This window comes from Notothenia coriiceps, unplaced genomic scaffold (assembly GCF_000735185.1).
Source record: "Notothenia coriiceps isolate Sejong01 unplaced genomic scaffold, NC01 NC01_scaffold00004878, whole genome shotgun sequence".
NCBI lineage: Eukaryota > Metazoa > Chordata > Actinopteri > Perciformes > Nototheniidae > Notothenia > Notothenia coriiceps.
In genome coordinates, this window is record NW_011337579.1 from 79,126 (window position 1) to 105,937 (window position 26,812).

Consider the following 26,812-nt stretch of genomic DNA (forward strand, 5'->3'; position numbering starts at 1 on the left):
TATATATATATATATATATATATATATGTCTTTATTTGTATCAGTATAATGATGTTTACCTTTGTGCTTCTTTCTTGACAGTTTCAAAGTATATTGTTTTGGTTGAAAATAAATACAATTTCATGCCAAAGTCTAGCAGAAGTGCATTATTAACATTTACTCGAAAAATGTCTTTACGTGAATCATCACCTTGTGTGACTGAATGGTTCCAAGTGAATAATAAATGAATAAATCAAGGTTTATAGAACCATTACATTCAATCTTTCTCTCTTTCTCTCAAACACACACACTGACACCATCATACAGTAAATCTTCTCTTCAATGGGTATATAAACAGCTACATTGTGAGCCACAAGACATACTGTTGTGAAAGCTTTGCTCAAACATAGACTGTATAAAAAGTGCAAATAAGTCAAAACAATAGCGAACCTACTATATACTAACTTCATTGCAACAGCGTTTCAGCTTGTGGCCTTTGTCAGGTAATGATGATATGTTAGTATCAGAAATATCTATGTACTGCATGCTATTGACTGCCCATAATATCAGGAGTAGTAAATGAGTGGACAAGGGAGTGATTTCTGACATCGTATCTGCAGTATGAGGCTCAGGTTTATGACATCTCTAAGACACAAGCTGCCGTAAATCACAGCAGGGGGATGAGGAGAGGAAGAGGGATGATGCAGGAAACTGCGTGACAGAAGGAATCAGAGTAAACAAGCTATCCTGTAAAGAATAGTAAATGTCGAGCTCACAGTAAATAACATTTTAGGTCAGGTTTTTATGAGCAGGAGTCACAATGTACAATGTTTATGGGAAATAATTACTTTGGAGAAAATGTGCAGCCCACAAGTTATATCCCCTGTAATACAGTTACAAGCCAACAAGACGAAACAAGGCAGTGTGGGTTTATGGGTGCAGCAGCTACAGTCGGCCTGGCATATGGGGCCTGTTAATATATTATCATTACAGAAGGTATGTCACTCTGCTCTTAAAAAGTGGACTGGGGCCAATTTGTTTAGCTTGTTATGCAAATAGGTAGTGAGAATAGATATTTTGGTCACACTTTATTTCAAGGTACACAAATTAACCATCAACTAGTTGTTAATTAACATGCATAATAGCAGTATATTGGCTCTTTATTAGTCATTATAAAACACCTATTAATACCTTATTCTACATTCTACAAGTAATAGGCCATTAGTTGAGAGTTTTTCCTCAATAACCCTCTAATTAGTGCTTATTTTGTACATGAGTTTTGGTCTTAATATGCTCTGCTCAATATGGGCCTAATAAGGCAGTAGTACCACAAGAATAGTAATTCTCCCATAATAACACTTAACAAATATGATCTATTCTTATGTAATAAGACATGAAACCATACTGTACTGTAAGTGTTAATTAAGTCTAAATAACTCAAAATTAGGTATTTCTATCTAAGAATATGTTCCCTATTTTAAAGTGAAGTCTTGTTCCATAACCAATAAGCTAGTAGTTTGACTCTAATTGACCTGAACAGGTTCCCTATTCTAAAGTTGCCTCCTCTTCACACTTTGTAAATACACTATAGCACACAACTACTGAAATTAACAGCACATGAACAAAGTAGGCACACGTTGAAATATCTGTTTTATTAATGAACAACTAAAGAGAGGTTCAGACACATACACTACCAAAACATGTCAAGTTTCTCCAAGGCTGAGAACACATATGCAGCCTGTACTTTTTTAATAAAAACAGATTTTTATTAAGTATTTGTGATCATACTGTGTGACCTGCTTGTATGTACTTACACACTAGGTGTACTGTTCGTTCTATGTGTTGTACTGTCTCTTTTGCCCCTTTCACACCAAGGCTTTTCCCGTTCTAGCTCCGTGCTAGAGCTTTTCTGGTTCAGAACCGGTTCTTCGATTCAGCTCCCGCTTTGTTCAGGCCGCTCAGAGCCCGACTGGTGGATAGCCTTCTATCTATATGGTGCCGGTTTCCCTGCGACTAGTCCCTCCCACCAGGGAAGCATGGAGAGACGCAAGGAAACCTTGAGCAGCAGGGAAATGAGTTTTAAGAGCAATGGGACGTCCTTTCCTCCGGAGCGTCACGTGAAGCGACGTCCGTTTGTGATGACGTCGCACAGCTGATCGTCTGACAGCAGCTCTGTCCCCGTTATTTTCACAAACACCCCCGCCACACATTTACTGACACAAACATTTGTATCATCTGTTGTAGACCCAAACAAATCAAATAAGAACTCATTTTCAAAAAAGATAAACGCCATTCTTAAAATGTATAAACGAACAATAGTTTGATTAATATTGATTAGAGTGCACAAAATAAATAAAATAATTCAGAGAAGAAAAAGAGATATGTTATCTGTGTGGTGGCAGAACTGGAGGGAGTTATAACTAATCTCACGTGTTTTTAGTTTAGTTTTATAAGTGCGTCTTCGTTGTTGCTGTAGTGGACAGATTGGTAGATAGTTGGGTTGGGTCAATGCTATTGTGAAGTAACCTAACGTGTGAAAGTTCTGGGTCGTAGAAGGCGACCCGTGCTTGGTCTCCCAAACACACGGGACCTAGTCTTGACGCCCCGAGTCACAGTGACAGACCTTGGAACACCAAGTGACCAGTCCTGGGGCAGAGGGTACCGTTTAACCAGAGTCCGTTCCCCGTTCTAACCAAAGTTTTCTGCGAGCGGTCTGCTCGTAGGAAGAGCCCGGACCGAGGTCTTTCCGCCTTGGGGCCCGAAGGAGGCCCGGCCCATAGGAGTGAAGCACAACAGCAGAAAGTACTCCAGAAAAATTCTTGGTTAGAACGGGAACGGACTCTGGTTAACGTACCCTGCTGGGATGGTCCCTTGTGTTCAAGGTGCTGTTGTGTCGGGGGTCCAAGTAGTCCGTGTGTTATTGGAGACGATTGGTGCTTTCCACACGACCAAGAACAGTCTCCTCCACACGTTAGGTTCACTACTACAATGTAGAATTGACNCTGACGGACTTGACCCTTTAACTATTCAGGTTGCATAGGGGAAATTAGTAGTACTCTACTGCCATGCTATTCAGTTCACTTTCTCCTACTTCCTGTAGGCCTACCCGGTTTCCTGTCTGACCTTCAGTACACATTTTACAAAAATATAAATGTGCAAATATGAAACATACAGGTCAATATCACCTTGCTATTGGTAGCTGAACTGTCAATACCCCAAAACATATTCTTAGATTGAAATACCAATTTTTTTGTTATTTAGAAACAAGTAACCCTTCTAGTTTCACATCTTGTTACATAAGAATAGATCATATTTGTTAAGTGTTATTATGGGAGGATTACTCTTCTTGTGGTACTACTGCCTTATTAGGTCCATATTGAGCAGAGCATATTAAGACCAAAACTCATGTACAACAACTTCCTTACTTGCAACAGATAAGCACTAATTAGAGGTTTATTGAGGAAAAGCTCTCAACTAAGGTCTTATTACTTGTAGAATATGGTCATGTAGAATAAGGCATTAATAAGTGTTTTATAATGACTAATAAAGAACCATTATACTGCTAATATGCATGTTAATTAACAACTAGTTGATGGTGAATTTGTGCACCTTAATATAAAGTGTTACCGATATTTTTAACTCTACTCACTCAACACCAAAAATCACAATCAAAAGAAAGAAAAGAAGAGTGGTCAACATTAATTTCCTTTGTTTGATTGTGTGTCTGTCACCACTTGTGCCATAGTATGCCAGATTCTATAACTGAAACGAATGCATTTAAATAAAAGTAAAATATCTAATTCACTTTTTTAAGTTTAGGTTTAATGTTTTAAGTTTCAATTGTTGTGTGCAGGTCCACCATTCCCTGTGGTACCTGCAACACATATCAAATACATTATCTACCAAAAATGACTTTTAGCAGATATGCCTTCACGTTGGACTTAGTTTTGCTGTTAATCTTGCACCCGCACAATGTATACATATAGTATACATCACCATGTGGGTGACACCAGATAACAGATGTGCGCTGTAGTTTAAGAAGTGCTCCAGCATCCTGACTGCATCTCTCACCGTGTGTAAGAAATGCACACATATTGATTTGTGTTAACCCACATGTCCACATGATTGTGAAGTGGGGAATTAATGTAGCTGATTTGGGGCTTCAGTGAAAGGATATTAGGGATAATGCCGTACATGGTTTAGCTGGTGTAAGCGCTGGGTATTATCACAGCAAAGCACTGGATAATTGTTTTCAATTACTATCCAGACAGACCTTGAAAGAAAAAAAGATTGCATCGCTTGGAGCAATATGAAACAATCCCCGCCCTTTGTAAACATCAAAGAATAAACATTTAGAGAACCCTAGAAATCAAAGCGATTTAGATTTTGAATAACAGTCAGTTACTGGGATCTTTTTCGTGGAGAATTAGATGTCCAACATCTATTCACTTGGTTGGTAAACACCACTGTTGTGCAGAGCCGTTTGACTGGCAATGACACGTTATGAGAGCGAGAGCTGAAAGGATTAGATTGGCCCTGAATGGAAACTAATCTGCACTCTTGTTTCTTTCAGCCTTTGATAAGGTGACACAATTAGAGTGAGACTGAGTAGAGGGCAGAGACAGCTTTATAGCCTCGACAAATGTTGCTGATGAGGCTGTCATGGCCATTCAAAAGGAGATGGTCTGGCAGATAATATATTTCATCGTGCAACATTTAGCCCTTTTGATGATTTAATTAACTACAATACAAGACGGTCTTATTATGCTGTGCAGTATGTGCACACAGAGCAAAAGTATATCTGTAATCAGCGTTAAATGATGCATACAAACAGGTCTTATTCACTGCACGCCCTGTAACATGCATATGATTATCTTCAAAAAGTAACCTTTGACTTAAAAAGGAACATCACTCGTTCTTTGATTCATGGTTTGGGTTTGAAATGTTCATATGATGCAAATGACTGAAAAATGTATGAAAATAACCAGAAGAACAAAGAGAACTCCAAAAAGACTTTGTTCAAGTTACTGTGAAAAAAGAAAAGAAAAAAACAATACTTGAAAGGAGAAGCTTCAGTATGAAGTCCATCATTCAATGCAGCAAAAACAAGCAAAAAGGCCAGCAAAGTCATGACAAACACAGTTTACTTTGGTGTATGAAGGCATGAGGACTAATTCCATTGTGGTTAAAAGTGGTCCAGGCTCAGGGGAGCGTAGATAGAGGGGGAATACTAAAGAGAGGGTGCAGATGTATTTGGCCATGTGAGGCTTCAGTTGTAATGCATATCTAATGTGAGGCATGAGGAAGGTCAAACAGGCTGGGAAACGAAAGCTATTCAATTCCCACAAAGCCGAGGTCCAGCCATCCTCAGCTCTATCAAATGCTCATGTCACTGGAGGAAACAAACAGACACCAGTCCAAGACACATTAGTAATCGATGTATACAATTACACTAAAATCTCACACATCCATGTATAATTCTGCACTCGGAAAACAAAACAAATGACCTCCCCTGCAGCGAAAAACAAGTGTTTTTTTTTCAATTCATTTGTTGTATACTACACACATGGGTGTCTGCCTTTACAGTGCTGTTTGTGATAAATCAATGCACAACAAATAGGCACTCTGCAGTCCAACTGAAACCCAATTACCATGCTACCCATGCATCAGCAGACACTGTATGGAATCCTATACATACTAATAGCCTGAAGGCTGTATGTTACTCTGGAGCAGGAGCTGTGTCACAGATTCACTCAAATAACACACAGCTACATCTGCCCTACTGTACATGTGACCAGAGCCACACATGAACCCAGCTGACCCCCCCACACACACACACCCACACACACACACACACACACACACACACACACACACACACACACACACACACACACACACACACACACACACACACACACACACACACACACACACACACACACACACACACACACACACACACACACACACACACACAGCAGTTTGTGTGCCTCCTTGTGCTATCATTATGGGTGGTGGTCTACAGAGCAGAAATCCGCATGGAGGGGCCGGTGGGGGTGTCATTACCTGGCCCACTGGCCATGACCCCGTTGCTCCAGTGTGTGGACGCACACACAAACAAACACACACACAATTTCTGCGTCTCACATAAACCCATACCTAAGGACAGAGAAATTGCAGAGTGGCTGCCCCCAAGTAGAACATCTCTGAGCCGTCCCCTTTACGTACCTCCAATGCAGGAACGCCGACTGAGCGGAAAATTACACAGTAACACTGCTGCTGAGAGTCTGCAGGTACAAAAATGGGATAAAACGATCTCTTAAAATGTATAGTTATATAAAAACAGAATGAAGCAGCCTGAGAGCCTGGGCTCATCAATCAATGTCCCGTAAACCTCTGAATAACATAAAGGTTAAAAGGAAACACTCTATTTCCAACAATCTTCATAAAATCCTATATTTATTTCTCAAACAAACAAACTTTAATAGAGGGTGATCGGCAGCATCAATCTGGCCCTGCAGGCAAACATTTAACAACTGTTTCTCTCGATCATGAAATTTGGCACCTCGCACTCCACCACGCAATTCTAACAGCTGTCAAAAGCCGTGGCACCAACTTCCTTCTTTATTCTTTCTCTCAAACACAAAAACCCACTCACAGTCCCACAGCAGAGTTTTTACAGGGTGTGATCAGGCAGCGTTATTAGGCTGTTCATCTGTGATGCCACTGCTGCCCCTGAGGACCCCATTAGGCCAGGGTCTCTATATCAACCAACTTTATTTGGCTTTATTGCTAAAATGACCTTTTATTCATTCTTAGCTTGAATTATTGAATCATGTGGCTTTATGAGAAAACAAATAGAGGACGCAACATACATTATGTTTTAATCGTAGATATCCTAGATCTTACTTGGATATAAACACACACATCTTCTATGAAAACAGTGGGAGTTATATTTATTTATTATTTGTATATTAATGGCAAAAATGTGCGCTTGGATGGGACAAGAAAGAAAAAGGAATTTTGATGTAATACTGGAACATTTCCAAACACCCCATATATCACTGTCCAATTTATTATTACATTAACACTCAATCTGACCTATGTTCATGAAAAAAAGAGCCCAGAAATCCACCAGGGAAAAATAATAGTTTATCATTGCATCTACAGTATTTCTTGGATGTTAGTAAATTAAAATCCCCTGTCTGGTGATGTTTTCATGACTGTCCCTGGGGAAGAAACGGGGCACTGGAGGTCCGCTTCACAATGGGGTCTCAAGAGTGCACTTGGCTTTTATCTTCCATATATTGTGTTATGATCTTCAATGTGTGGAGCTGTAGACGGCAGCATATGATACTATTGATCCAGGCGGTCAATATGTAGCCTGCGGAGGTGTGTTTATTCACAGCCGAGAGGCAGCTTGTAACAAAACATTACAATTATTCTCATCATTTTCTATAGTCTCTCACAATCAACTATAAAAATGACATTGCATTTTTTAGTTACATTTAAAAGATTCAATGAACACCACACAAGCATTTAATTCATTCTCATGAGTAAATATGGATATATAATGACATTATCTTTGTATGACTGAGTAATCTCTGTGAAAATGCAGTCTCATATTAATACTGAACAATCAGTGGGGATTACTATAGGATTATATTCCATGGTGATAATATTCTTAATATGCTGGTTTCATCCACTATGATGGGCCGTGTTAGCTGTCCTGTATGTATCACCCTCCCCTAGAGATGCTCTCCATCATAGTCAAGGTGACCTGTTTGTGTGTTTGCACAAGTGTTTACCCTCACATCCTTCACTTGAGAGTCTTCACATCTCCCTTTAGGTGAACTTATGCTCCGTTGTCCCACACACCCCTCTCATCTGCTGGAACACCTCTATAGATCTCCACTTCCCCTGACTGTCAACTCATCTCTCATTTATCCTCTCTGTCTCATGTCAGTACCTGTGCTCATGCTCTGCCGGAAAAAAGCAAGACACCTTCCCCACTGTGAGTGTACGTGTGTGTGTCCATTTCCAGTGTCTTTGTTTCCCTCTGTGCAGCAGGGTGACAATAGGTGACAGTGAGCAATGGTCCAGACTTAAAAGTGGGCGGGCAGGTGTTGTGTGCATGCTTGAGAATGTGTGGTTGGGCTAGGTGGATTGGTGTGTGTGTGTGTGTTTGTGTTTCTTCACACTATGATGGTGACAGTTGAGAGGAAACTGGGAGGTGTAGCACTCCGTTCCGTCCTGATGCCCCTGTCACTTCTTGGCCTTGTTCCCTTCCCTCAACTTCCCTTAGCATCCCGCTAGAGGTGGAGGGTGGGGGGCGGGGGGTGAAACTAGTCACCCATACTCAGGGGATGGCCATCCTCCCCCGGGCATAGACATCAGAGCAAGTGCCATGGATGCAGGACTCTCAAGTTCAGAGTATCAACTTTGAATACATTTAACTTTAAAAGTTTCTCAAGCAATCTGTAGCACTGTTTAATACCAAATCCAGTTCCATCTGGGATCATTAGGCAGAGCAGTGCAGTGTTAGAGGTGCAACTGATGTAGTATTTTGAGTTGTGATACAGCTCCTCAAACTCATATATGTTAGTAATGATTTGGAAAGCCAGGTCTTTTGTTCTGAAAAACTCAGCAAGTGTAACTGGAATTCAAATGAGGAATGCCAAAATTAATGATCAGGCAATTTTTTAAATCACAGAAAATCTATAACTCATGTCTGGCCTTTTCCGCAATAGAATAATTAAAAAATATGCAGCTAATATTTTCATTATTTCTAGCCTCAACTTCGAAATGAGCTAAGGGCTAATATGTTCACTGTACTTAAAAATAATGTTAAAGTAAATATCTCCCTAACATTAGAGGAAATACTTTGTTTTTATGTAAACATTTATCATCTCTGCCAACAACACACCTTACAGCACTGCAGCTATCACCAGGGGGAGGCCAGTGCCAAACAACAACCAAACAAGAGTCCTTGGTAGCATGCTAATTGTGGCGCTGCAGTTTAATTAGCATTGGTGTGGCATACCGCAGTAATGAGCACACTGAAGTAACAGATGACTGTGAACACAGCGACAGGTAGCAGCGGTGCAGAATTAATATGAGAGAGAGGGGGCAGAGCAAGTAAGAAAAAAACATCCGATAGATCTGCCAATTAGCTTTTCCCCCCTCTGAAAAGGTTACTCACTTGACAGCACCAAATATGTCTTGGGAAAACAAAGGATTAAGAAGACTGGGAGCTCTGCAACATGACTTGCAAGTTTTACCAGCCATTTTGTGTGTTTACTCGTGACTGCTTGAACCTTTTTGTATCATCCTAATAAGCTTGCACACATGTTTGAGACACAGTTGTGTGACTCAGAAATACTACATAGAAGCATTTCAATGTCTCTTCTCTGTACATGTTAAAAAGAAGGCTGTACTGTACGGGCTGACTTCAGGAATATCTCAGAACATGTGGTCGCCGGGGTTCACTGATTCATAATAAGGACGTCTCTATATCACAGTTTACTACTGATGGTATAGACCGACCTGCTCTAAAGAACTAGGAAAATGTATTTGCTTTTGGCCAGTGGCACAGACAACTTTACAGTCCTACTTCCACTCCAGGAAGGAGGGATCGATGTTTACGAGTGTTTGGAGGCAGAGGCGGAAGGAGGTAGGAGGAGAGGGATGCTGTTTATGGGCAAATATTTCTCTAAAAACACAACGTATTGGGATCTGACACAAGCAAAAATGTGTAGTAGGGTAAAATGAGACTAAATACACAAACTGATAAGATATAAACATATATACTGATTACATTTGGATTCATTGAATCAAAGATCCACAGTTAGTATGTGCAGACACACGCATACACATTAAAATGCAGTGTATGATAAGCCTGCTGGGGATATGTGGGTGTGATTTGAATTATAGTTAAGAGAAGAAAAGGGTGGGAAGTAAAGAAGAAAAGAAAAAGTGAGAAAAAGTGAGAAAGAGAAAATGATATCGGCACCCTGGGATTATTCCCCCTATCGCAGCCAAGAGCAGAGATTGAGATATGTCAAACCAATTATTAATGTGAAGATATTAGCACCAATTGTTCCAAATTGACACTGATATCGCAGAGTGTGTGCGATATTCCCAACATCCATGCCAAATAGGATGACATTCCTTTTGACAAAGCTACTTCTCCAAATATGGTCTCCAATCTGTCACGCATGAGAGGAGGAGAGACAGCTGAGTTAACCATTAACAAAACTGACAGCTGACAGAAAGGCATTAGGGGAGGTAACACATCCATATCTCACATTAGCTGGAATATGTCTGGTGTATAGGCTCATTGGGGAACTATGATTATGCCACATCATACTATTGTCAGGCACCAAACCAAAGTTAAATGCAAACAAATTATTCAAGTTCGTCAATCATAGCAGAGTTACCTAAAAGTGTTTTTTATATAGAGTTACAAAAGGTACTTATTTGTCATATATCAGACAAATACCTGTCTATAAAGTCCTATATTAGAATGTCCTTTGGTTGAAGGAGACATCCAATGTCACTGGGGAAAGAGCAGGTGAATGAAATCTATCCTTTCACCTGCCGAGCTCGACGGCATTGGCATTAGTCAGGCATCTCCGCAGAAGAGAGCGCAAGTTTGATAGGCCGAGACAGTTTGGTGACAGGTGAGGCTTCAGATTTACTGGAATAGTGGCAGGGCTATCTGCAGGGGGGCTGTCTGGTGCAAAGGTTCCTAATGGACACAAAACATATAAAAGGGGCATATACAGATGATAGGAAGAAGGGCAATATGTCTAAACAATTAGGATATTTGCCTTTTTAAATAATTGGCCACTGTTCTTCAAGGACGAAGGACGACCAAAGATAAACACACGCAGACATACACGCACGCACACACAAGCACACACGCACGCACGCACGCACGCACGCACACACACACACACACACACACTATTCACTGATTTCCTCCCTGTACTATTGATTGCCTTCCTCCTCTTCCCCTGGTGTTCTCTCTAACAGCGCCTCTCACCGATCCATAGAGTAAATAAAGGCAATGCTGATAGGGGAAGAGGGAGAGAGTGTGTGAGTGTGGGAGCAATTCTGTTTGCTCTCAGAGCAGTTAGGTGATTTCAAGGTTGATTGGGAACAACAAACTATCTGGAAGAACACTTTGAAGATGAACCACATGCTATGCTTCCACTCCACACCACTCCTTCCAGCACGACGTGTGGGAGAGTGTGTGTGGAGTTCTTTGTGATTTGGCCATTTTGCTTTTAGTTTTAATATGCACTGTAGTTAGTGTACTCGACAGGGTGCCTGTTTGCAATGTTCTTTTCTTTTTAGAAACATCTTTAACCATGAACAGATCTGGAAAGCATTTCACCTGATAGCATTACATTGATAATAAACAAAACTATACTACATTTGAATATGAAATAGTGATTTGATGGATCACTAATGGTCAATTAGTGATCAATATTAATAAGTGATTGACGCTCATTCATTGGATTTCCCTCAGGCTACATTCTGGGATGTCAGGTAAATCAATTCAAGCTATGACTGAGCAAAGCTCTAGATAAAAACTGTAGATGTGACCGTGTGGGTTGTATGATTCTGCTCTTCATTTGCATGTGTGACTGGCACAGTGCACATCCAGTATACAGTAGCAGTCATTAAGTAGTTAGCCTCCCACTGTCTTTTAGCATTAGCTACGTCAGTATGATGTGAATTATCATGGAAGCCAATTATTGGGTAAATAGCTATTCATATAATGTAAACGTAAGTAAATGGAGCTTAAAAAAATGTATCAGATGCCTAAGATGAACAGGTTTAATATAACAGGAGCAGGTTAGCAGGAGTTATAACAGCAGGAGCCTGGCTCCCTTGTTGGAGGGGTGTCGCTCGGGGGGGCTTCAGTTACACCAAAAACCTGTTAAGAATTCTCAACCTTGGAAATTGAGAGCAATGAGGAAAAAGGAACTCTGGGAAAGGTAAACCTGTGGTGGATCAATCACACTGGGTTGAGCATTTTACTCGTGTGCTAGCACCTGCAATCTCCCGCTCTGCCCTTGTGATGGGCAAATACCCAGTCACCTAAAATCAACTTAAGTGGAATTTAGGATATTTTCCCTCTCTCTAGTCTCGTTTTGGTAATTTCACACTAATTCCAGAGCAAGAAAGCGGTGTGTGTGTGTGTGTGTGTGTGTGTGTGTGTGTGTGTGTGTGTGTGTGTGTGTGTGTGTGTGTGTGTGTGTGTGTGTGTGTGTGTGTGTGTGTGTGTGGGAGGGAGGGAGGGTTTAGGAGGAAAGGCTAGTGGTGTGTTTTGCCCTCACTTCTGTGTAGAGGTGTATTTGCATTTGGTAGATAAAGGGAATGAGTTTCAGATTGAATCGGGAGATAGTGGCACAAGCGTGTGTGCATCAAACCCAACACTGATCTTCAGTGCATGTCACATGATAGATTCCCTCTCTTCATGTCACTCTTCATGCTCCTCCTCCTAAGATCCACCACTGCCTCAGCCACCTCTGGCTATATGAAGTCACTGAAGAGAAAGGTGGGTTAGCCTATGGAGGGATTGCAGCTGCCAAATCCCTTATCATGAGAGTGTATGAAACCACAATCTCCCTGCCTACGTGTGTGTCTGTGTGTTTATGTAATCTATGTAGCCATGTCACCGCATCGAGTGGTTTCTCACCTCGTGATCTGTCATAAAAGCTAAGCACCCACACAGAACTGTAGCAAACAATGCCACCATATCTGAACGCTTTATAATTTAACACTTCATCGGTGGCAGATATGCCAAAACACACACCACCCACATGTACACACACATACAAAAACACACACAGATTTAGACTTTTAGAATGGAATGGACCTCCTGATGCCTATCAAGGCCTCTGATGCCTGCATCTGGGGAAATGGTTTTCTCAGCAGATAAAACACACACAAAGACAAACACACACCGCATTCAGGCCCAGCAGAAGCGATGGCTGCCAATGAGAATCCTCTGTTCCAGAGCGCGGATCCTGATATCATTCATTCTCCCTCTGTCTGCCTGTCTTTCCCTGTCACTCAGACGCTCTGAGGTGTGTAAGATCATACATTCATCATCTCTACAAAACCTCTGCTCTCTATCTCTAACACACACACACACACACACACACACACACACACACACACACACACACACACACACACACACACACACACACACACACACACACACACACACACTCAAGAAGGCAACACTTGTGTCCCCTCTTTTATAAAAAAAAATGGAGGGATTTGGTGGCTAAACGACCCAATGCACCCCTTGTCTCTCTCATCTCGATATCACATTCATTTCATGCAATCTTCTTCCTGGGCTTTGCCAGAGAGGCAGCCATTACGGCTCACTGTCTCTTCACTATGGCTGGGCTATCATATCAGCAGGGATAAATACAAAGGATGGGGTGCATGGCATTTATAATCCCCTCCTGTTTCAGGTGAGCAAATGACAGCCATTACACCCTGCACTCTCCCTCCTTTCACAATAGGAAGAGATGGAAGCTGCTGAATATAATCACGCTTTTAAAAAAGGCCAAGATCACAGAGGTACTTGATGCCTTAATGTGTGGGGAGAGAGATGAAGACGCACTTGAGCATTTACCGTTGCGGCACAGTGGCATCAAATTATATATACAGTATATATATATATAGACTAAGTGTGTGCTAGTCTATTGTATCTGTGAAAAATGGGCGTCAAGCGGAGCGAGGAGGATGAGTGTTCCTTTTAAGTGTATTCATAATTTACACTTCAAGATCTTCATCACCTCACTGAGGGAATGATAAAGCTTGACTTTGTTTTTCTTTCCTCTCTTCTTTCCTCTATGTCTCCCCTCCTCCTTACATAACGCCAGAGGCCAGCCAGTCAACCTGCAGTGGGAAATTGATCATTTAATAAATCAGCAGAGACTTTTATTATTAGCTAATTCTTCTGCCTCAACTCTATTCCTCTCTTTATCCTACTCTTTTTCTGTCGCTCCACTTGTAATTAAACAGGGATTCCACCTGCAGCCAAACTCCAGCACTGCACTGAACAGAGAGAGGAATTAAAGTGATAGCCGATCGTGCTCACAGCCTGTCGGGCACACTGAACTCCTCTTATCTCCTCTCTTCTGGCCCCAGGCTGGCTTCGTCTTTTTCTCCTTCCCTGTTGTGACTTTGTGCAATAGTTTGGCACAGTGCTGGCAGTGCATCAATATGTTGGGCGGGGAGCTGGAAGTATGTGGTTGAATTTATACATTGTTATTTTATTCTGCCATTTTGAATAGAACATTGCAAGTTGTTGTTCATGCATATAGCTGCTTACAACAGTGTCATATTAAATATCAGCAAGTTCTGTAGATGACTGCAAGCAAAATTAGCGAATTAAGTGAAATTGTTAGTCATATACATGATAACAGATAGGAGTAATAATTCCTGACCTTCATTACAAGTGGCAAACCAACAATCAATTTCTTCCCGAATTCCCCTCTGAATTTCTGATGTGTCTCTTATTCATTTCTCTATCTATCACAGAAGATCTATTCTCTCTGTCGTTTATTCCTTCATTTATTTCCTGGGTATCTTTCTTCTTCCTGCCCTTCCACCTCTCCACTCTCCAGCTGGATGGAGGACAGATTGACGTGGGAGTCAAATGAAGCAAGGGACACATCAACGACCCGCTGCCTCGTCACAGCTGACGCCCCAGTCAATCCGTCAACCACCTACCAACGGTATTACATCATAAGCTCAGTTAACAGAGCGGGCCAGTGGCTGCAAGTGCAATATTGTTTTCATTTGAGGTTCTCGGAGGTCAAATGAGAAAGCCATCCATTGCGCTGTCAGGATTGTCAGCGTATGACAAACGACTTGGATACAATCAATCATTTTCACTTATCTTTCCATTCCAAAGAAGGTAAGGCCCCCCATACACAAAAAGGCAGTTAATAAGCTGCAGGCAGTTTACTAATAACGGTTTACAGAGAAGAATTTCCTGCATGAGAAATGCTAGGCTATATTTTTACCACCTGTCATGTTTGGTAGGTCTATGCTTCCCGAATAAGCTAAGCTGAAGCATGGGAAGCTCAGCAACAGTACTTTTTATTTATACAGCAGAACTTGTCCTAATCATGCTAATGTTGACATTACACCCTCAGTGCTCTGTGCTAAAACCAAGCTGAAGACATGGTGTATGTCAGAGCATTGAAGGTGTTGGGTTAGATCTGACCACTTGCATTTAGTCTGTAATGCCATTTCTCCCTTTGGCAGGAGCTAAAAGTGTAGCAACACACACACATATAGTGACTAATTTAGCACAGGCTGCCTCATCTTGCCCTGGGGCACAGCTTAGGCAAAGATAAGGTCTGCATTACCCAGACAGAGTGAACAGTTTCGACTGTTTCCAGCAGCTAAGACAACAGAAGATGTGGATGATGACTCACATACATGACACATTTCGTGAAGTGTCTGTTATAGTACTATGGGGTAGCTTATAGATTCATAATGATCTGCAACAGGAAAAGAAAAAAGAACACATGATTTTGAAATACACCAAGAAACAGCAGGAGAGAATGATGGCAAAGACAAAGGTAACACATCTGAAAGGAGTAAACTAGAAGAGTTCTCTCCAACCTCGCCTGCCCCACTTAGTTGACATTTTTCAGAAGTGTGCCAGGCAGCAACACATCAGCTCTGTTCGCTTGCCTTGTTAGACCACATTATCTTGCAGCTAAACTGGGACACGACATAATATGCACATCCAAACACCTCCATAACCCACAGCTTCACAATAAAGGGGTGACGAAGCCACACAGTAAGGGATGTGGTAAAAAGTTTCCCGCTGATAGAAATGAAAGGATTCTGGTATTAAACCTCTTTGATGCGAATACGCGATGCTTCTACAAATGAGCTTGTCGAATTTCCCTAAGGGGGTTCAAAACTGTAAAAAAGCACTTTTACTTTGAACGATCTCACCCCACCATAGTACACATTTTCAATAATTCACACTTACAGATCTGCTTTTGCTACGCTGCAGATAAATAATTTAACACCCTGTGTGCGCCAGTCGCTGCACTTTCGAGCAACAGTTTATATGTGGCATGTACAAACCATGGCAAATGTTGAAAAAAAAATTACTTAAGCATAGAAACCATGTAGGAACATACTGGATACAATCTAACTGAATCACTGAACGGGTGCTGGCAGGAGGAGTGAATGTGTATGCTGGAGGCTAACGCTACTGCTATGGGAACATTGGAGGTTGGATTGAATGACTAAGACACCACAAAAACAGCCAGAACCGTTCCTAAATGCCCTGGAACCCATGTCAAGTCGCAACCCAGCACCATAGGAGTGTAACGAGCTTTCAAAATCATATTTGATTCAATTTCTTGCTCAAGATCGCGTCCAAGCAAGTTTCTTATGCTCCATTTGACTGCACAGTGTTGAATGTGTGGCATTGCTGATTCATGCATAATATACTATATACAGTTAGTGCTGGTGTCTGCATTTCTAGGGAAGCAAGACCACAGAAATGCTTTTATGGTTAACAATATATCTTGTTAGTTGTTTTTTCTTCTACTATTACAAGAGGGATGTTACAAAAGTAATTAATGTTGCATTATTGTTATAATGGTTGTGCAACAGTAATAGACATTTAGAGACAACTGTATATATATTTGAAGATCTTTAATCAAGATCTCTCATGTTGACAATTTTATATATTTTTGCTGTTTTGCAAAGGGTGTACACTAAAACAGTAGATTGTCCACATCATGCAAAAGCTTGAGTGCTAGATTTAAATGTTCCTGTTGACTTAACTTTTTACATCTCTATACATTACATAGTTAATGTGTGATTTTTGATTTTCAGACTGAACTTACATTGAATGATCCCCCAGCCTTCCTATGTCCCCCCCTCATTCATACCCAATGTCCAGCTCACTGTGGTTGACATGACCCGGTGTTAACAGGATGGTAACAAGGTGGTGAAGAACAGCAGCAGCTCAGTGTAACAGTGGGATTGACCTGCCCCTGTCACTCAAACACCAACCCTAACATCCATAATCAGAGCCTATTCTATAATCTGACTGGCCTCTTTATACCAGAACATCTATTTAACCCGCTAATAACATGGCTTATGTGAGTATGAGAGGGAGATACAGAGACATATCCAATTAGAGGGCAGCCAATCACTGGATTAATGAGAGAGTAGGGGAGGAATGGTAGAAGGAGTGGAGGAATGGATTAGGGGAAGGCTAGGGGAAAAAGGACAAAGGGTAGCAAGAGAGGGTTGGAAATGGAATAAAGATGGAGAGAGCGGAGATGAAGAAAGAGGAACACGGAACACAAAAGGCTGAATCCTCATTCGCTTTACAAATCCCCTTAGAAATGAATAGGGGTGGCAGGAGCTGAAATCTATAATCCTGAAAGAAAAACAAATCTAACAAAGAGGACACAGTCACAGGGAGGAGAGGAGAAAGAAAAGAACAGAGATTGTAAGAATGAAGGTAGAGAAAAGTACTGGAGACTGGTTATGCAGTACAGGACACTGCATGTGTTAGTGTTGGGCTATAGCTTTCCTCTGTAATGACTTTATAATGTGACACAGACAAGCAGGGTACAGAGTGACTCTCAGCAGGATGCCGTTGCCTGAAGCAAGGTGTACACGTCTTTGTCAAGGTGCTTCAGTCACTACATTGGGATGTATTTATAGATCAGTATCGTAGAGTCTGCACTAAAAAAGGCTGTGCTGACTAGATTAGAAATTACAAATGTTTGTACTGATAAAGAAACAAAAGTACTCTGCCAGGAAGTCATTATATAACCAAAGTAACCATGTCTGTTTTCTTTCATTTACTTTGTGATAGAGGATTGTGATTGCAGTGAGGACAAGGTTTGCATTCGTTTTCTGTTAATAAAAAGGAGAAACATTTTGGAGCCGTATCTAAACTTAGTTTACTTTACTCTCATGAGCTGGGATCAGAAAGCTACTCAAGTTGATCAATCACAGTAGATAAGGTTACATTTGTGTTCACCTTCACCTGAAGCAGAGCCTCTGTTTGTAGTAGGAACTATTAAAACATACGTATCCACCTATTAGCAAACAGAGAGAGAAATAGCAGAACATTGTTTCTTAATGACTGCTTACTTCTCCCTGCTTAAACTCCTCTCTTTATCCTTCTCCTGACCCTCTCTCCTCCAACATCAGTCTGACCCTCTCCATCCTCTGCTGGAGCCTCACAGCAGCCAGGATGCAGAGGAGCTCTCTTTGACTGAAGGGAAAGGTTTCAAGGCTGAGAACAGCAGGAGAGAGGCTGTATCGACTGCCTCTGTTCTCAGCCTCCTGTTGTGGGCCCTCTGCTCTGCTCTGCTCTGCTCTGCTCTGCTCTGCTCTGCTCTCCTCTCTTCTCTTCTCTTCTCTTCTCTTCTCTTCTCCTCTCCTCTCCTCTCCTCTCTTCTCTTCTCTTCTCCTCTCCATCATGCGTTTCCTCTTTCTGTATTTCTCACTTTTTCCATCTATCACTGAGTGTCCCAGAAACAGCAGGTGGCCTTCTGCTATCGACCCGCTCAGGCTGCTTTAATAGCGTTTGGGACCACTGGGAATTAGAATTGTGTTTGTGTGTTTGTGCAAGCTGTTATTGTAAACCAGCCTCTGATCATGCAGGCAGTATGGTTATTCAGAACTGTACGGCTGACCACAACATGACCTTTGAACCTGGCAGTGAGGTTAATAAAAAACGCACGCAAGAAATACAAGATAACATTTATCAACATTATTTTTTGTAGAGGAATCTTTTGAAAGATGTGATCTGTATCAGTACTGATAACAAATGAATGCCACGTGTAATTATGTGGAACTGAATCATGTTAGTATACTTTTTCTGTTTACATTTCTAGCTCATCCTGTCGACCTCTTCGACATTTAATAAAACTTGTCTGGACTTGAAGAGTCAGCATGACAGGAAACAATTCCGCTCAGAGTTTTGAGGGAAACCATCAGGAATCAATTTGCTGTAGAGAAAGCTGTGAGAATAAACCTGTAATGCTACATATTGTTGCTGCACATTTGAGATGAAGCAATATGCACTGAACTCCTTTAGTGATTGCAGACACAGCAGAGTATAAAACAACTGGTGGTAATAAAGCAGTGTTTCAGCTGTCTGAATCTGCATGAAGAATAAAGTCTACTGACATGAGATAACAGATCTGTGGTATAAGAAAGAAAGAAAGAAATAACAATACAAAATTGAAACAATTAGTTAAATAAGATCTTGCATTCATTCACTTCTACTTTTTTCTACTAGAGTATCATTTGTGTGTATGTGTTGTGTTTATTAACTACTTTCCATATTTGTGTCTATGGCAATTCCCAGATGATCGTCCCTAAACAGTTAGTGGGGGTCAGCTCTCTAAATAGGCTATTAGGCTAATAGACTAATTACTACGAAGGCCTTACACACACACACACACACACACACACACACACACACACACACACACACACACACGGGACCACTATTGGCCAACAAAACTCATTTGGTTAATTTTTTTCTTCAATATATGCTAATTGGTATGCAATTAGCTTACGTTTCTAAATTACAAAATGAAATGCTACATTTGTAACACGATGTTGGCGATTATAGCGAAGCATAAAAGGATCCAACATAATGGGAACAAATGGAAATTAAGTATTAATAATAATTCATTTGTTTTTCTGTAATATCTTCTCTATGCTCAATTACACACACACTGCAATTTTTCAAAAAGGGGGATAAAAACTAAATTCTCCCATTTGTACAAAAGATTAATTGGATGGAATTAGAAACCATGACAAAATAGCCTCCTAAATGTCCTTATTCTGCTAACTTGTGTGCCTCTCTTGCTTCCTTTCCTACTCTCTGTGCAGATGGACCGGCTGAGACCTCAGGAGAGACAACCAGGCTGCATTTGAAAGGGCATCTTCCACTCACTGCCTGTGTGATATTTAAAGTGTTATCAGGATAATCTGGACTCTTAAAATGTGCTCACATTTACACACATACACACAAACAAATTGCAATACACATTAGCAAACACTGACACTTTCATGGTGCCAGAGAGGTCCATAATCCGCTGCAAGTTGCAGACAATATACAGGGCGACTAGGCTATCACTGCCAACTAAACAGCAGCGGCCTTCTGTGATTACTGCTGGCAGCAGATAGAGAGGAGCGAGAGGGGAAATGATATCTTAACTCAAAGCGTTTGCAACATTATTCTAGAAATCACATTTATACTGACTGAAAATGATGCAAAAAAAAGCTTGAAAGAGAGAGACCAACCAAACATTTTCAAAATGCTGGCCACATTTTGCTTGAATGATTTAATTACTAGCCCTTCAAAATGACTTGATGAAGAGATAATGCTTGTGCTGAATGGTAAGAAGTGTGTGTTTACAAATAGGGCTTAATACTTTTCATCATTGCCACTTTTATTAAGTAAAATGTGGGACTATGTAGTCATACTGTATCTTGCCCTGTCTATCCTTTTGTATTTTAGCTCTTTTATTTCACTTTTTATAATGTTATTTATATGGGTCTTTTTGTATTTGCCTTGCTGTTGAAAGGTACTATACAAATATATTTCCCATGCCTTGTCTTCCATCTATACATGTATAACATATAATGTAAGTACACACTCTTAGCTTTGTGTCTCTTTGTGAGTAACATCAAGAGAAAGTGAAAACCCAACCCAGTGAGTCATGGCTATGTGTGCATCTCTTAGAGCCCAGCATGTGTGTTATGGACTTTCCATGGTGCTATTTTAGCGAGCCGTTGCCTCTGATAGAGGTGTTCACAGTCTCACTGTGTGTGTGTCCATTACACTGAGTGCTGCTATTTCACTCCACATTCCATGCCATCAAAGGCACTAAGAGAGATATGTGTGAATCTGGACGTGCCCATGCACACACACCATCACACACACATAAAAGTGTACTGAGACCACTCTCCTCTCTCGCTATAATTCAACACATTTATTCACTCCAACTCTAGCCTCACATTGTGTTTCTATAAAAAGACTTGGTCATAGCAGCAGCAGTCTATCTAATCCCTTTCTCTCCTCCAGCCAGGCTGTAATAAAATCCTCCACGCTACACCAAAGGTTATTGTAGCCTTTGACATGAGGAAAATGATAAATGCCAGTGGTTATGATATTGACTCAGCAGGGGAGACTTTTCATGTGTGTGAGTGTGTGTGTGTCTGACCTGGGTCTCAGACATGACATAGAGATGGTGGTGGTCTGGAGAGAAGGCCATGTCTCGGAGGATGGGTCCATTGTCCACCGCCTGCACAGTCTCATACTGCAGAGCCCGAGAGGAGCCGTCCACCCGGATCTGGGAAAAACAAGGAAAATTAAGAATTAATGTATAAATACACAGTATGCATATGCTCTAGCACTACAATTAAGTCCCAAGTATTACTATACAGAATGTAAATAATCAATAATCAATTGAGTAAATACTAACGGTGCATAACATTTTAATTGCGCAAAAGGTTATTGCTTTTTTTATTAAGTAAAAGACAACTTAAAATGAAATAAAAAACTGCCTCTCTTTAAGAAAAAGTTACAATAGTTAAAGAGTAATTGGAAGGGCTGAAATAAAATAAAGAATAGCTGTGGTAAAACAGAAGCAAAGGTAGAAAAGAGTCACGTTGCCTTCCACAAGGAAGGTCTCTGCAATGGAACACCGTGACGCTTAGGACAACAAAGTGTGCAATCAGGGACCAAGGTATAATTAAAAAGGTACTTTTGAGAATTATTATGGATAAAACTGCTCATTTACCACACGCAGCCTGAGGATTTCCCCATGCATCATGGCTTTCTGTGCGGTGCCTGAGACGCTCATCTTTCTCTATCACGGTTTCAGCCATTCAAAAGTGATTACAGTAATTAGACATCTGGGCAAGAGGTGTGGCTTGCGAGCCCCTAGGTGTGTTTGCTCAGCAGAAAGTGCATGGAATTGGCTCTGTGCACACTTGGTGGTGTGATGGAAGTGTTCTGGCTTGTGCCTGAACATCTGCTTACATCGTCACACACAAACAAACGCACGGGGTGTGTTCCAAATGATCCTTTCTAAATCTGGTCCTCTGGCTGTAATTTCCAACTAACACACAACTTTGACACATGCCTACCCAAGGAACTTTCAGCACCCAGTAGAATACATGCTCACACACACACACCATCACACACACACCTGTGTGGGCTTGTGGACAGGTGTGAAGCAAGTCTTGTTAAAGTTGTGATGACTTGGTAGCTCTTCAGCACTTATGGAGTCATGGGTAACAGGCACAAACAGGAGATAATTGGACAGGAAGCAGATGGTCGCGCAGACAGGTGAGACACTTCATGATTATTAAATAAATAATCAAGCACTTTAATGTTAGGTTCTGCTATTTATTTAGCTATTTAGTGCGCCTACAGTTTCCGAGTGATGATTACATTAACAACAAAAGCTAGCTACACGACCTCTTTGCTAACATAGCCCAACATAAAGCAAGTGCAACAAGCAAAACATACAAAGCCAGTTAATATGACTCACTCTCTAGAGGCTGCCAAACCAGGCTCCAGTTATGGCACGCCAATGTTTTGACCCCATTTTTTTCCACATACCACGAAATGGCAATAGCTCCAGTCTTTGACTGTATTCTACACGTTAACTACAGAATCTCTCTTTTTGTCTTTGCTTAGACAATCACTCATTGTATAAAGATGGTAACCTTAGTACACAGGGTACAGTTTACGTCGTGCCCTGCTCCTGCTGCTTCTACTGATCTCCAGTTTCACAACATGACATTTCTTTGAACAGGCACCATCTTTCACCCTGATTTCACCCCCGCCCCCCCTTCCCTCTTTGTTTCTCAGCCATTGTTCTTCTCTCGCTCTGCCTCCTGCTTGGCTTGTGTAGTGATCTGGATCTCAAAGGACCTTGAATTCTGTGTATCAAAGCCTCACACACTTTCACTGGGAACCATTGTATGCACTTGGGTCAGTTCTGAAGAAAAGAACATAAGGCGAATAGAAGTGAGCCAAAGAAAAGAGGGAGGCAGGAAGAAAAGAAACTTCCGCGCGAGCAGGGGCCAGATTCAGCAGGTGGGGTTATCTAATCTGCCCGATCGGGCGGGTTGATTTGAGGCGCTGTGCATATGCGCACTGTACACAGCATGTGTGAGCATGTGAGTGTATGTGAAGATGTGTGTGCTAACCAACGCTATAAATTATAGAAGGGAAGTGTGAAGCCAATTGCCCCGCAGAGTTAAAGGGCAGACAGTCTATACAGCAAAGGCTGAATATACAGTTTTATTGTGCTGGGACGGATCCACGGTCACCAGGGAGCACAGGGGCTTCGAGGGGAAGCTCCTGTATATTATCCCTCAATCTGACCACCAACAAAACAAATGAGCCACCAGGGAGTCACAGCATGTCCGCAAGTATGCAACGCAGGCACTCTGGGACTGGAGGGGAACACATTAGGGAAACCACTGATTTGAATCAAAGGCCAGGGGACTTATTCTTACAAGAATTGGCACAAGTATTTAATAGCAGTTTTACGCTGTATTTATTTTTACTAACACAGCAGGGTCACCCTAGGCTTGTACGTTTGAAAGATAGTTACAGCATGCTGTATCCCTCATGATATCAAACCTTGCACTTTAAAGAGAATACTACTCAAAAGATCCAGCTGCTGGGTGCATAATGTTGAAATAAACCTGAAAATAAACAGCTATTGATTTGTTTTAGTACAAACACTATCTACAAACAAAAAGCTTACTCAGCGTACACTGAACAGATCCAATACTTCAATTCCTTTGTTGAAAAAACAAAGCTGATGATTATCTTTTTTTAATGAAACTACTAATCCTTGTTTCATTGTCAGCAACAGTAATTATCAATATATCGTAAAAAGTAATTTTTCATCAGCTTCAATTCATTAAGGCAGCTACAGTGGTGCCATCCAATATTATCTGATTCCTTTTCAACAGTAATAAAGTGGATTAGCAGCTCTATGCTAAATGGATTACAATGCTAATCTCTGCTATCACATTAGCACTACACAATAGACATTCTCTGCGAGACAGACTTCATTTAGTCTCTGAGTCGTGGGGAGGTGAGAGATGCAGTGGGCCCACATATAAATGCACACATACAAATTGGTAATCTGTTCACTTCACACAAGCAATTGCGTGTATAAAAACATTGGCATTTAGCTATTTTTCACACTATTTTATACACACACACACACACACACACACACACACACACACACACACACACACACACACACACACACACACACACACACACACACACACAGGCAGTCTGGCTGGAGCTTCTCATGTGGTAATGCGGGATCCTCTGGGGAGGGGGGCGAGAGTTACCTGTGCTTTTGACTCACAGAGCACACTTCCTCAGCCCTGCAAAATGTGTGTAGTAAACATAGCTGTGTGTGTGTCTGCCTTGATCCGGTTGTGTGTGTATCTGTGGGAGAAATCCCTGGTACACCTCAGATCAGAGAAAAATCCTGGTACTCCAAAAATCAACCACCCTGACCATTAACTGTATCCTCCTAGTGGCTGTGAAAGATAACTACACTATCACCTACACTGAAAACAGACTTACACAGGGGCTTGTGCAGCAAAAATGCACTGTATGTGATATTTTATTTGACAACCACACGCACTAAGATGAAATAGTGTTGATAAAGCACTTTTCAAATAAACCAGACCTTTTGAAATGAGTGGCTATCCAGCAGTGTTGATAAATCAGAAATAATGAAGATGTATTTAAATTAGTCTCAGATGAGCCACCCAGAAAAATATACTAATTCAACCCTTTGTGCAGATGGTATTTCTGCTTTGAATCTGTCAATGAGAAATGACTTGCCCAAAGTGACTCTCCCTCTCTCCATGGGGCTAACAGCTAGCAGAAGGTGTGATGCATACAGGGAAGCCATTCCGGTGTGAAAACAACAGGAGGACCCTGTTCCAGTTTCCTATTGGCACTGTGCACCACATAACCACATGGAAATGACAGCACTTCCCTGACTCTGCATGGAATCCATACTGGAGCAGGTACAAATGCACTGTCTGAGTCTTTATTTTATCATACATATACTGTAAGACCTTTGCTTTAATAATTGATGTTTCGTTTCGGCATCGAGTCATTTACTGTATCCCAAAGTTTGTATCACGTTACTATGCCAATAATGTCAGTAAACCACAGAAACATTCAGGTACATTTTAAACCTGAAAACCAATGCCTGTGTCTAGAAACTACTTTAAATTAAGTGGTGAGATGGATTTTCCACATTTCAGGTTGAGTCTAGTCAATTCCAGGAGACTTTAAGAATTATGTTGTAATCGTGAGTGCAGATGGCGGTTATGGCTAAGTGCAGGAAATACAAAAACAACCCCCTCTGGAAAAGACCATATTGGGGGAAACAGCATGGAAAGTGTACTTCTTAAAACATACAACAGAGAGAAATGTGTGTTTCTGATCGAGGACTGTTTTTAGTTCTTGGAGAAATGTGTCCTTGCCTGCCATGGCATGGGTTTTTGGGGTGGCAAAAGGAAAGCTAGTCACACAGAGCGGCAGTCTGTTGAGCATGGCACCCACACTAACACACCATGGCTGGAACACACACCATGACCAACATGCTGCTGGTGGATGCCAGAATAAGCTGCTGACTATTGTATCGCTATGGTCTGACATGGGTCATGCCACCACGGTGAGGCGGGTTGGCTGGGGCAGAATGTCATCCAAAGTCGCACAGCATGCTGGGAAACTTAAATGACCACAACATTTGTGTGAGGAATTCCACCAAATCCCTGAAACGTGTATGGGCAAACCCAGTGTCAGTGCCAGTATTTCTGCAGCCAAAAAGGGTCATGAACTTTTTTTCTGATGGATACCAGTAAAAGTAAAAAAAGGGTGTTCAATAACCAATGCAAGTTACATGAATTGTATTTGGTAAACAAAGGTACTTCACAGTTGAATGAATATACCATACTTCCAAAGCTGTATATACAATTAGTTGCAAACATGAATGATTACAGATATTTCTTACAAATTAACTCTTAAATAACTTGGAAGGTATTGAAAATAAAACAGCTGCTGTTAACTTTTGGACTCAAACAGGATCACATTACTTGATCCAAGCAATAAAGTTGTAATCAAGTAACATTTGATCCAGCTAAAATAATAGCCAAAACTACAAAAAAACAAAAAAAGGTTTTAAAAAATACCCAACTGTTATTCTTTGAAAGCTTTAAATTCAGTGGATTTGATTAATTTCAACAAACTAGTTACATCTTTCCGCTAGCTAATTTTCAACAGTCAAAACTAATTGTGGGAACAGGGGTCTCCTGGGTCCTTATCCTGTTCAAGATATCAATCAGAAACATTTTAGAGCAGCAACAGCATAGCCGCATGCCAAATGCCGCTGTACTGTAATCCAACCTGCCACACTTTGCTCAGGTTTCTACCTTCTATGTAAAACCAAAGCAGAGTGTGAGTTATCCAACCAGGCAAGGCACGACATGCACTAAGAATCTGGAGAGAGAGACAGCCAGACAACTGAGAGGAACATCCACTGTGAAAGAGAAAAGACACAACGTATCGCCACTACATAATGGCAATGTGTCTCTGCACGCATTCTATTCATACCGACAGCAATACAATGGTGGCTGTCTGATTGCCCAAATCTGTCCAGCTCCCTGAAACATATGGCAGACAGAGAGAAAAGAGGGGGGG

The 26,812-nt window shown here is 41.2% G+C and overlaps 1 protein-coding gene across 1 annotated transcript in view; it reads left to right on the forward strand.

Moving 5' to 3' along the window:
* The window catches only part of LOC104942667 (plexin-A4-like), a 36,267-nt gene extending 19,232 nt beyond the window's left edge, over positions 1–17,035 (forward strand). The window contains exon 9 of the mRNA XM_010767919.1: positions 16,994–17,035. Within this exon, the coding sequence (XP_010766221.1) occupies positions 16,994–17,035 (42 nt within the window). The remainder of the gene's footprint in view (positions 1–16,993) is intronic.
* The last annotated feature ends 9,777 nt before the right edge of the window (positions 17,036–26,812 follow it).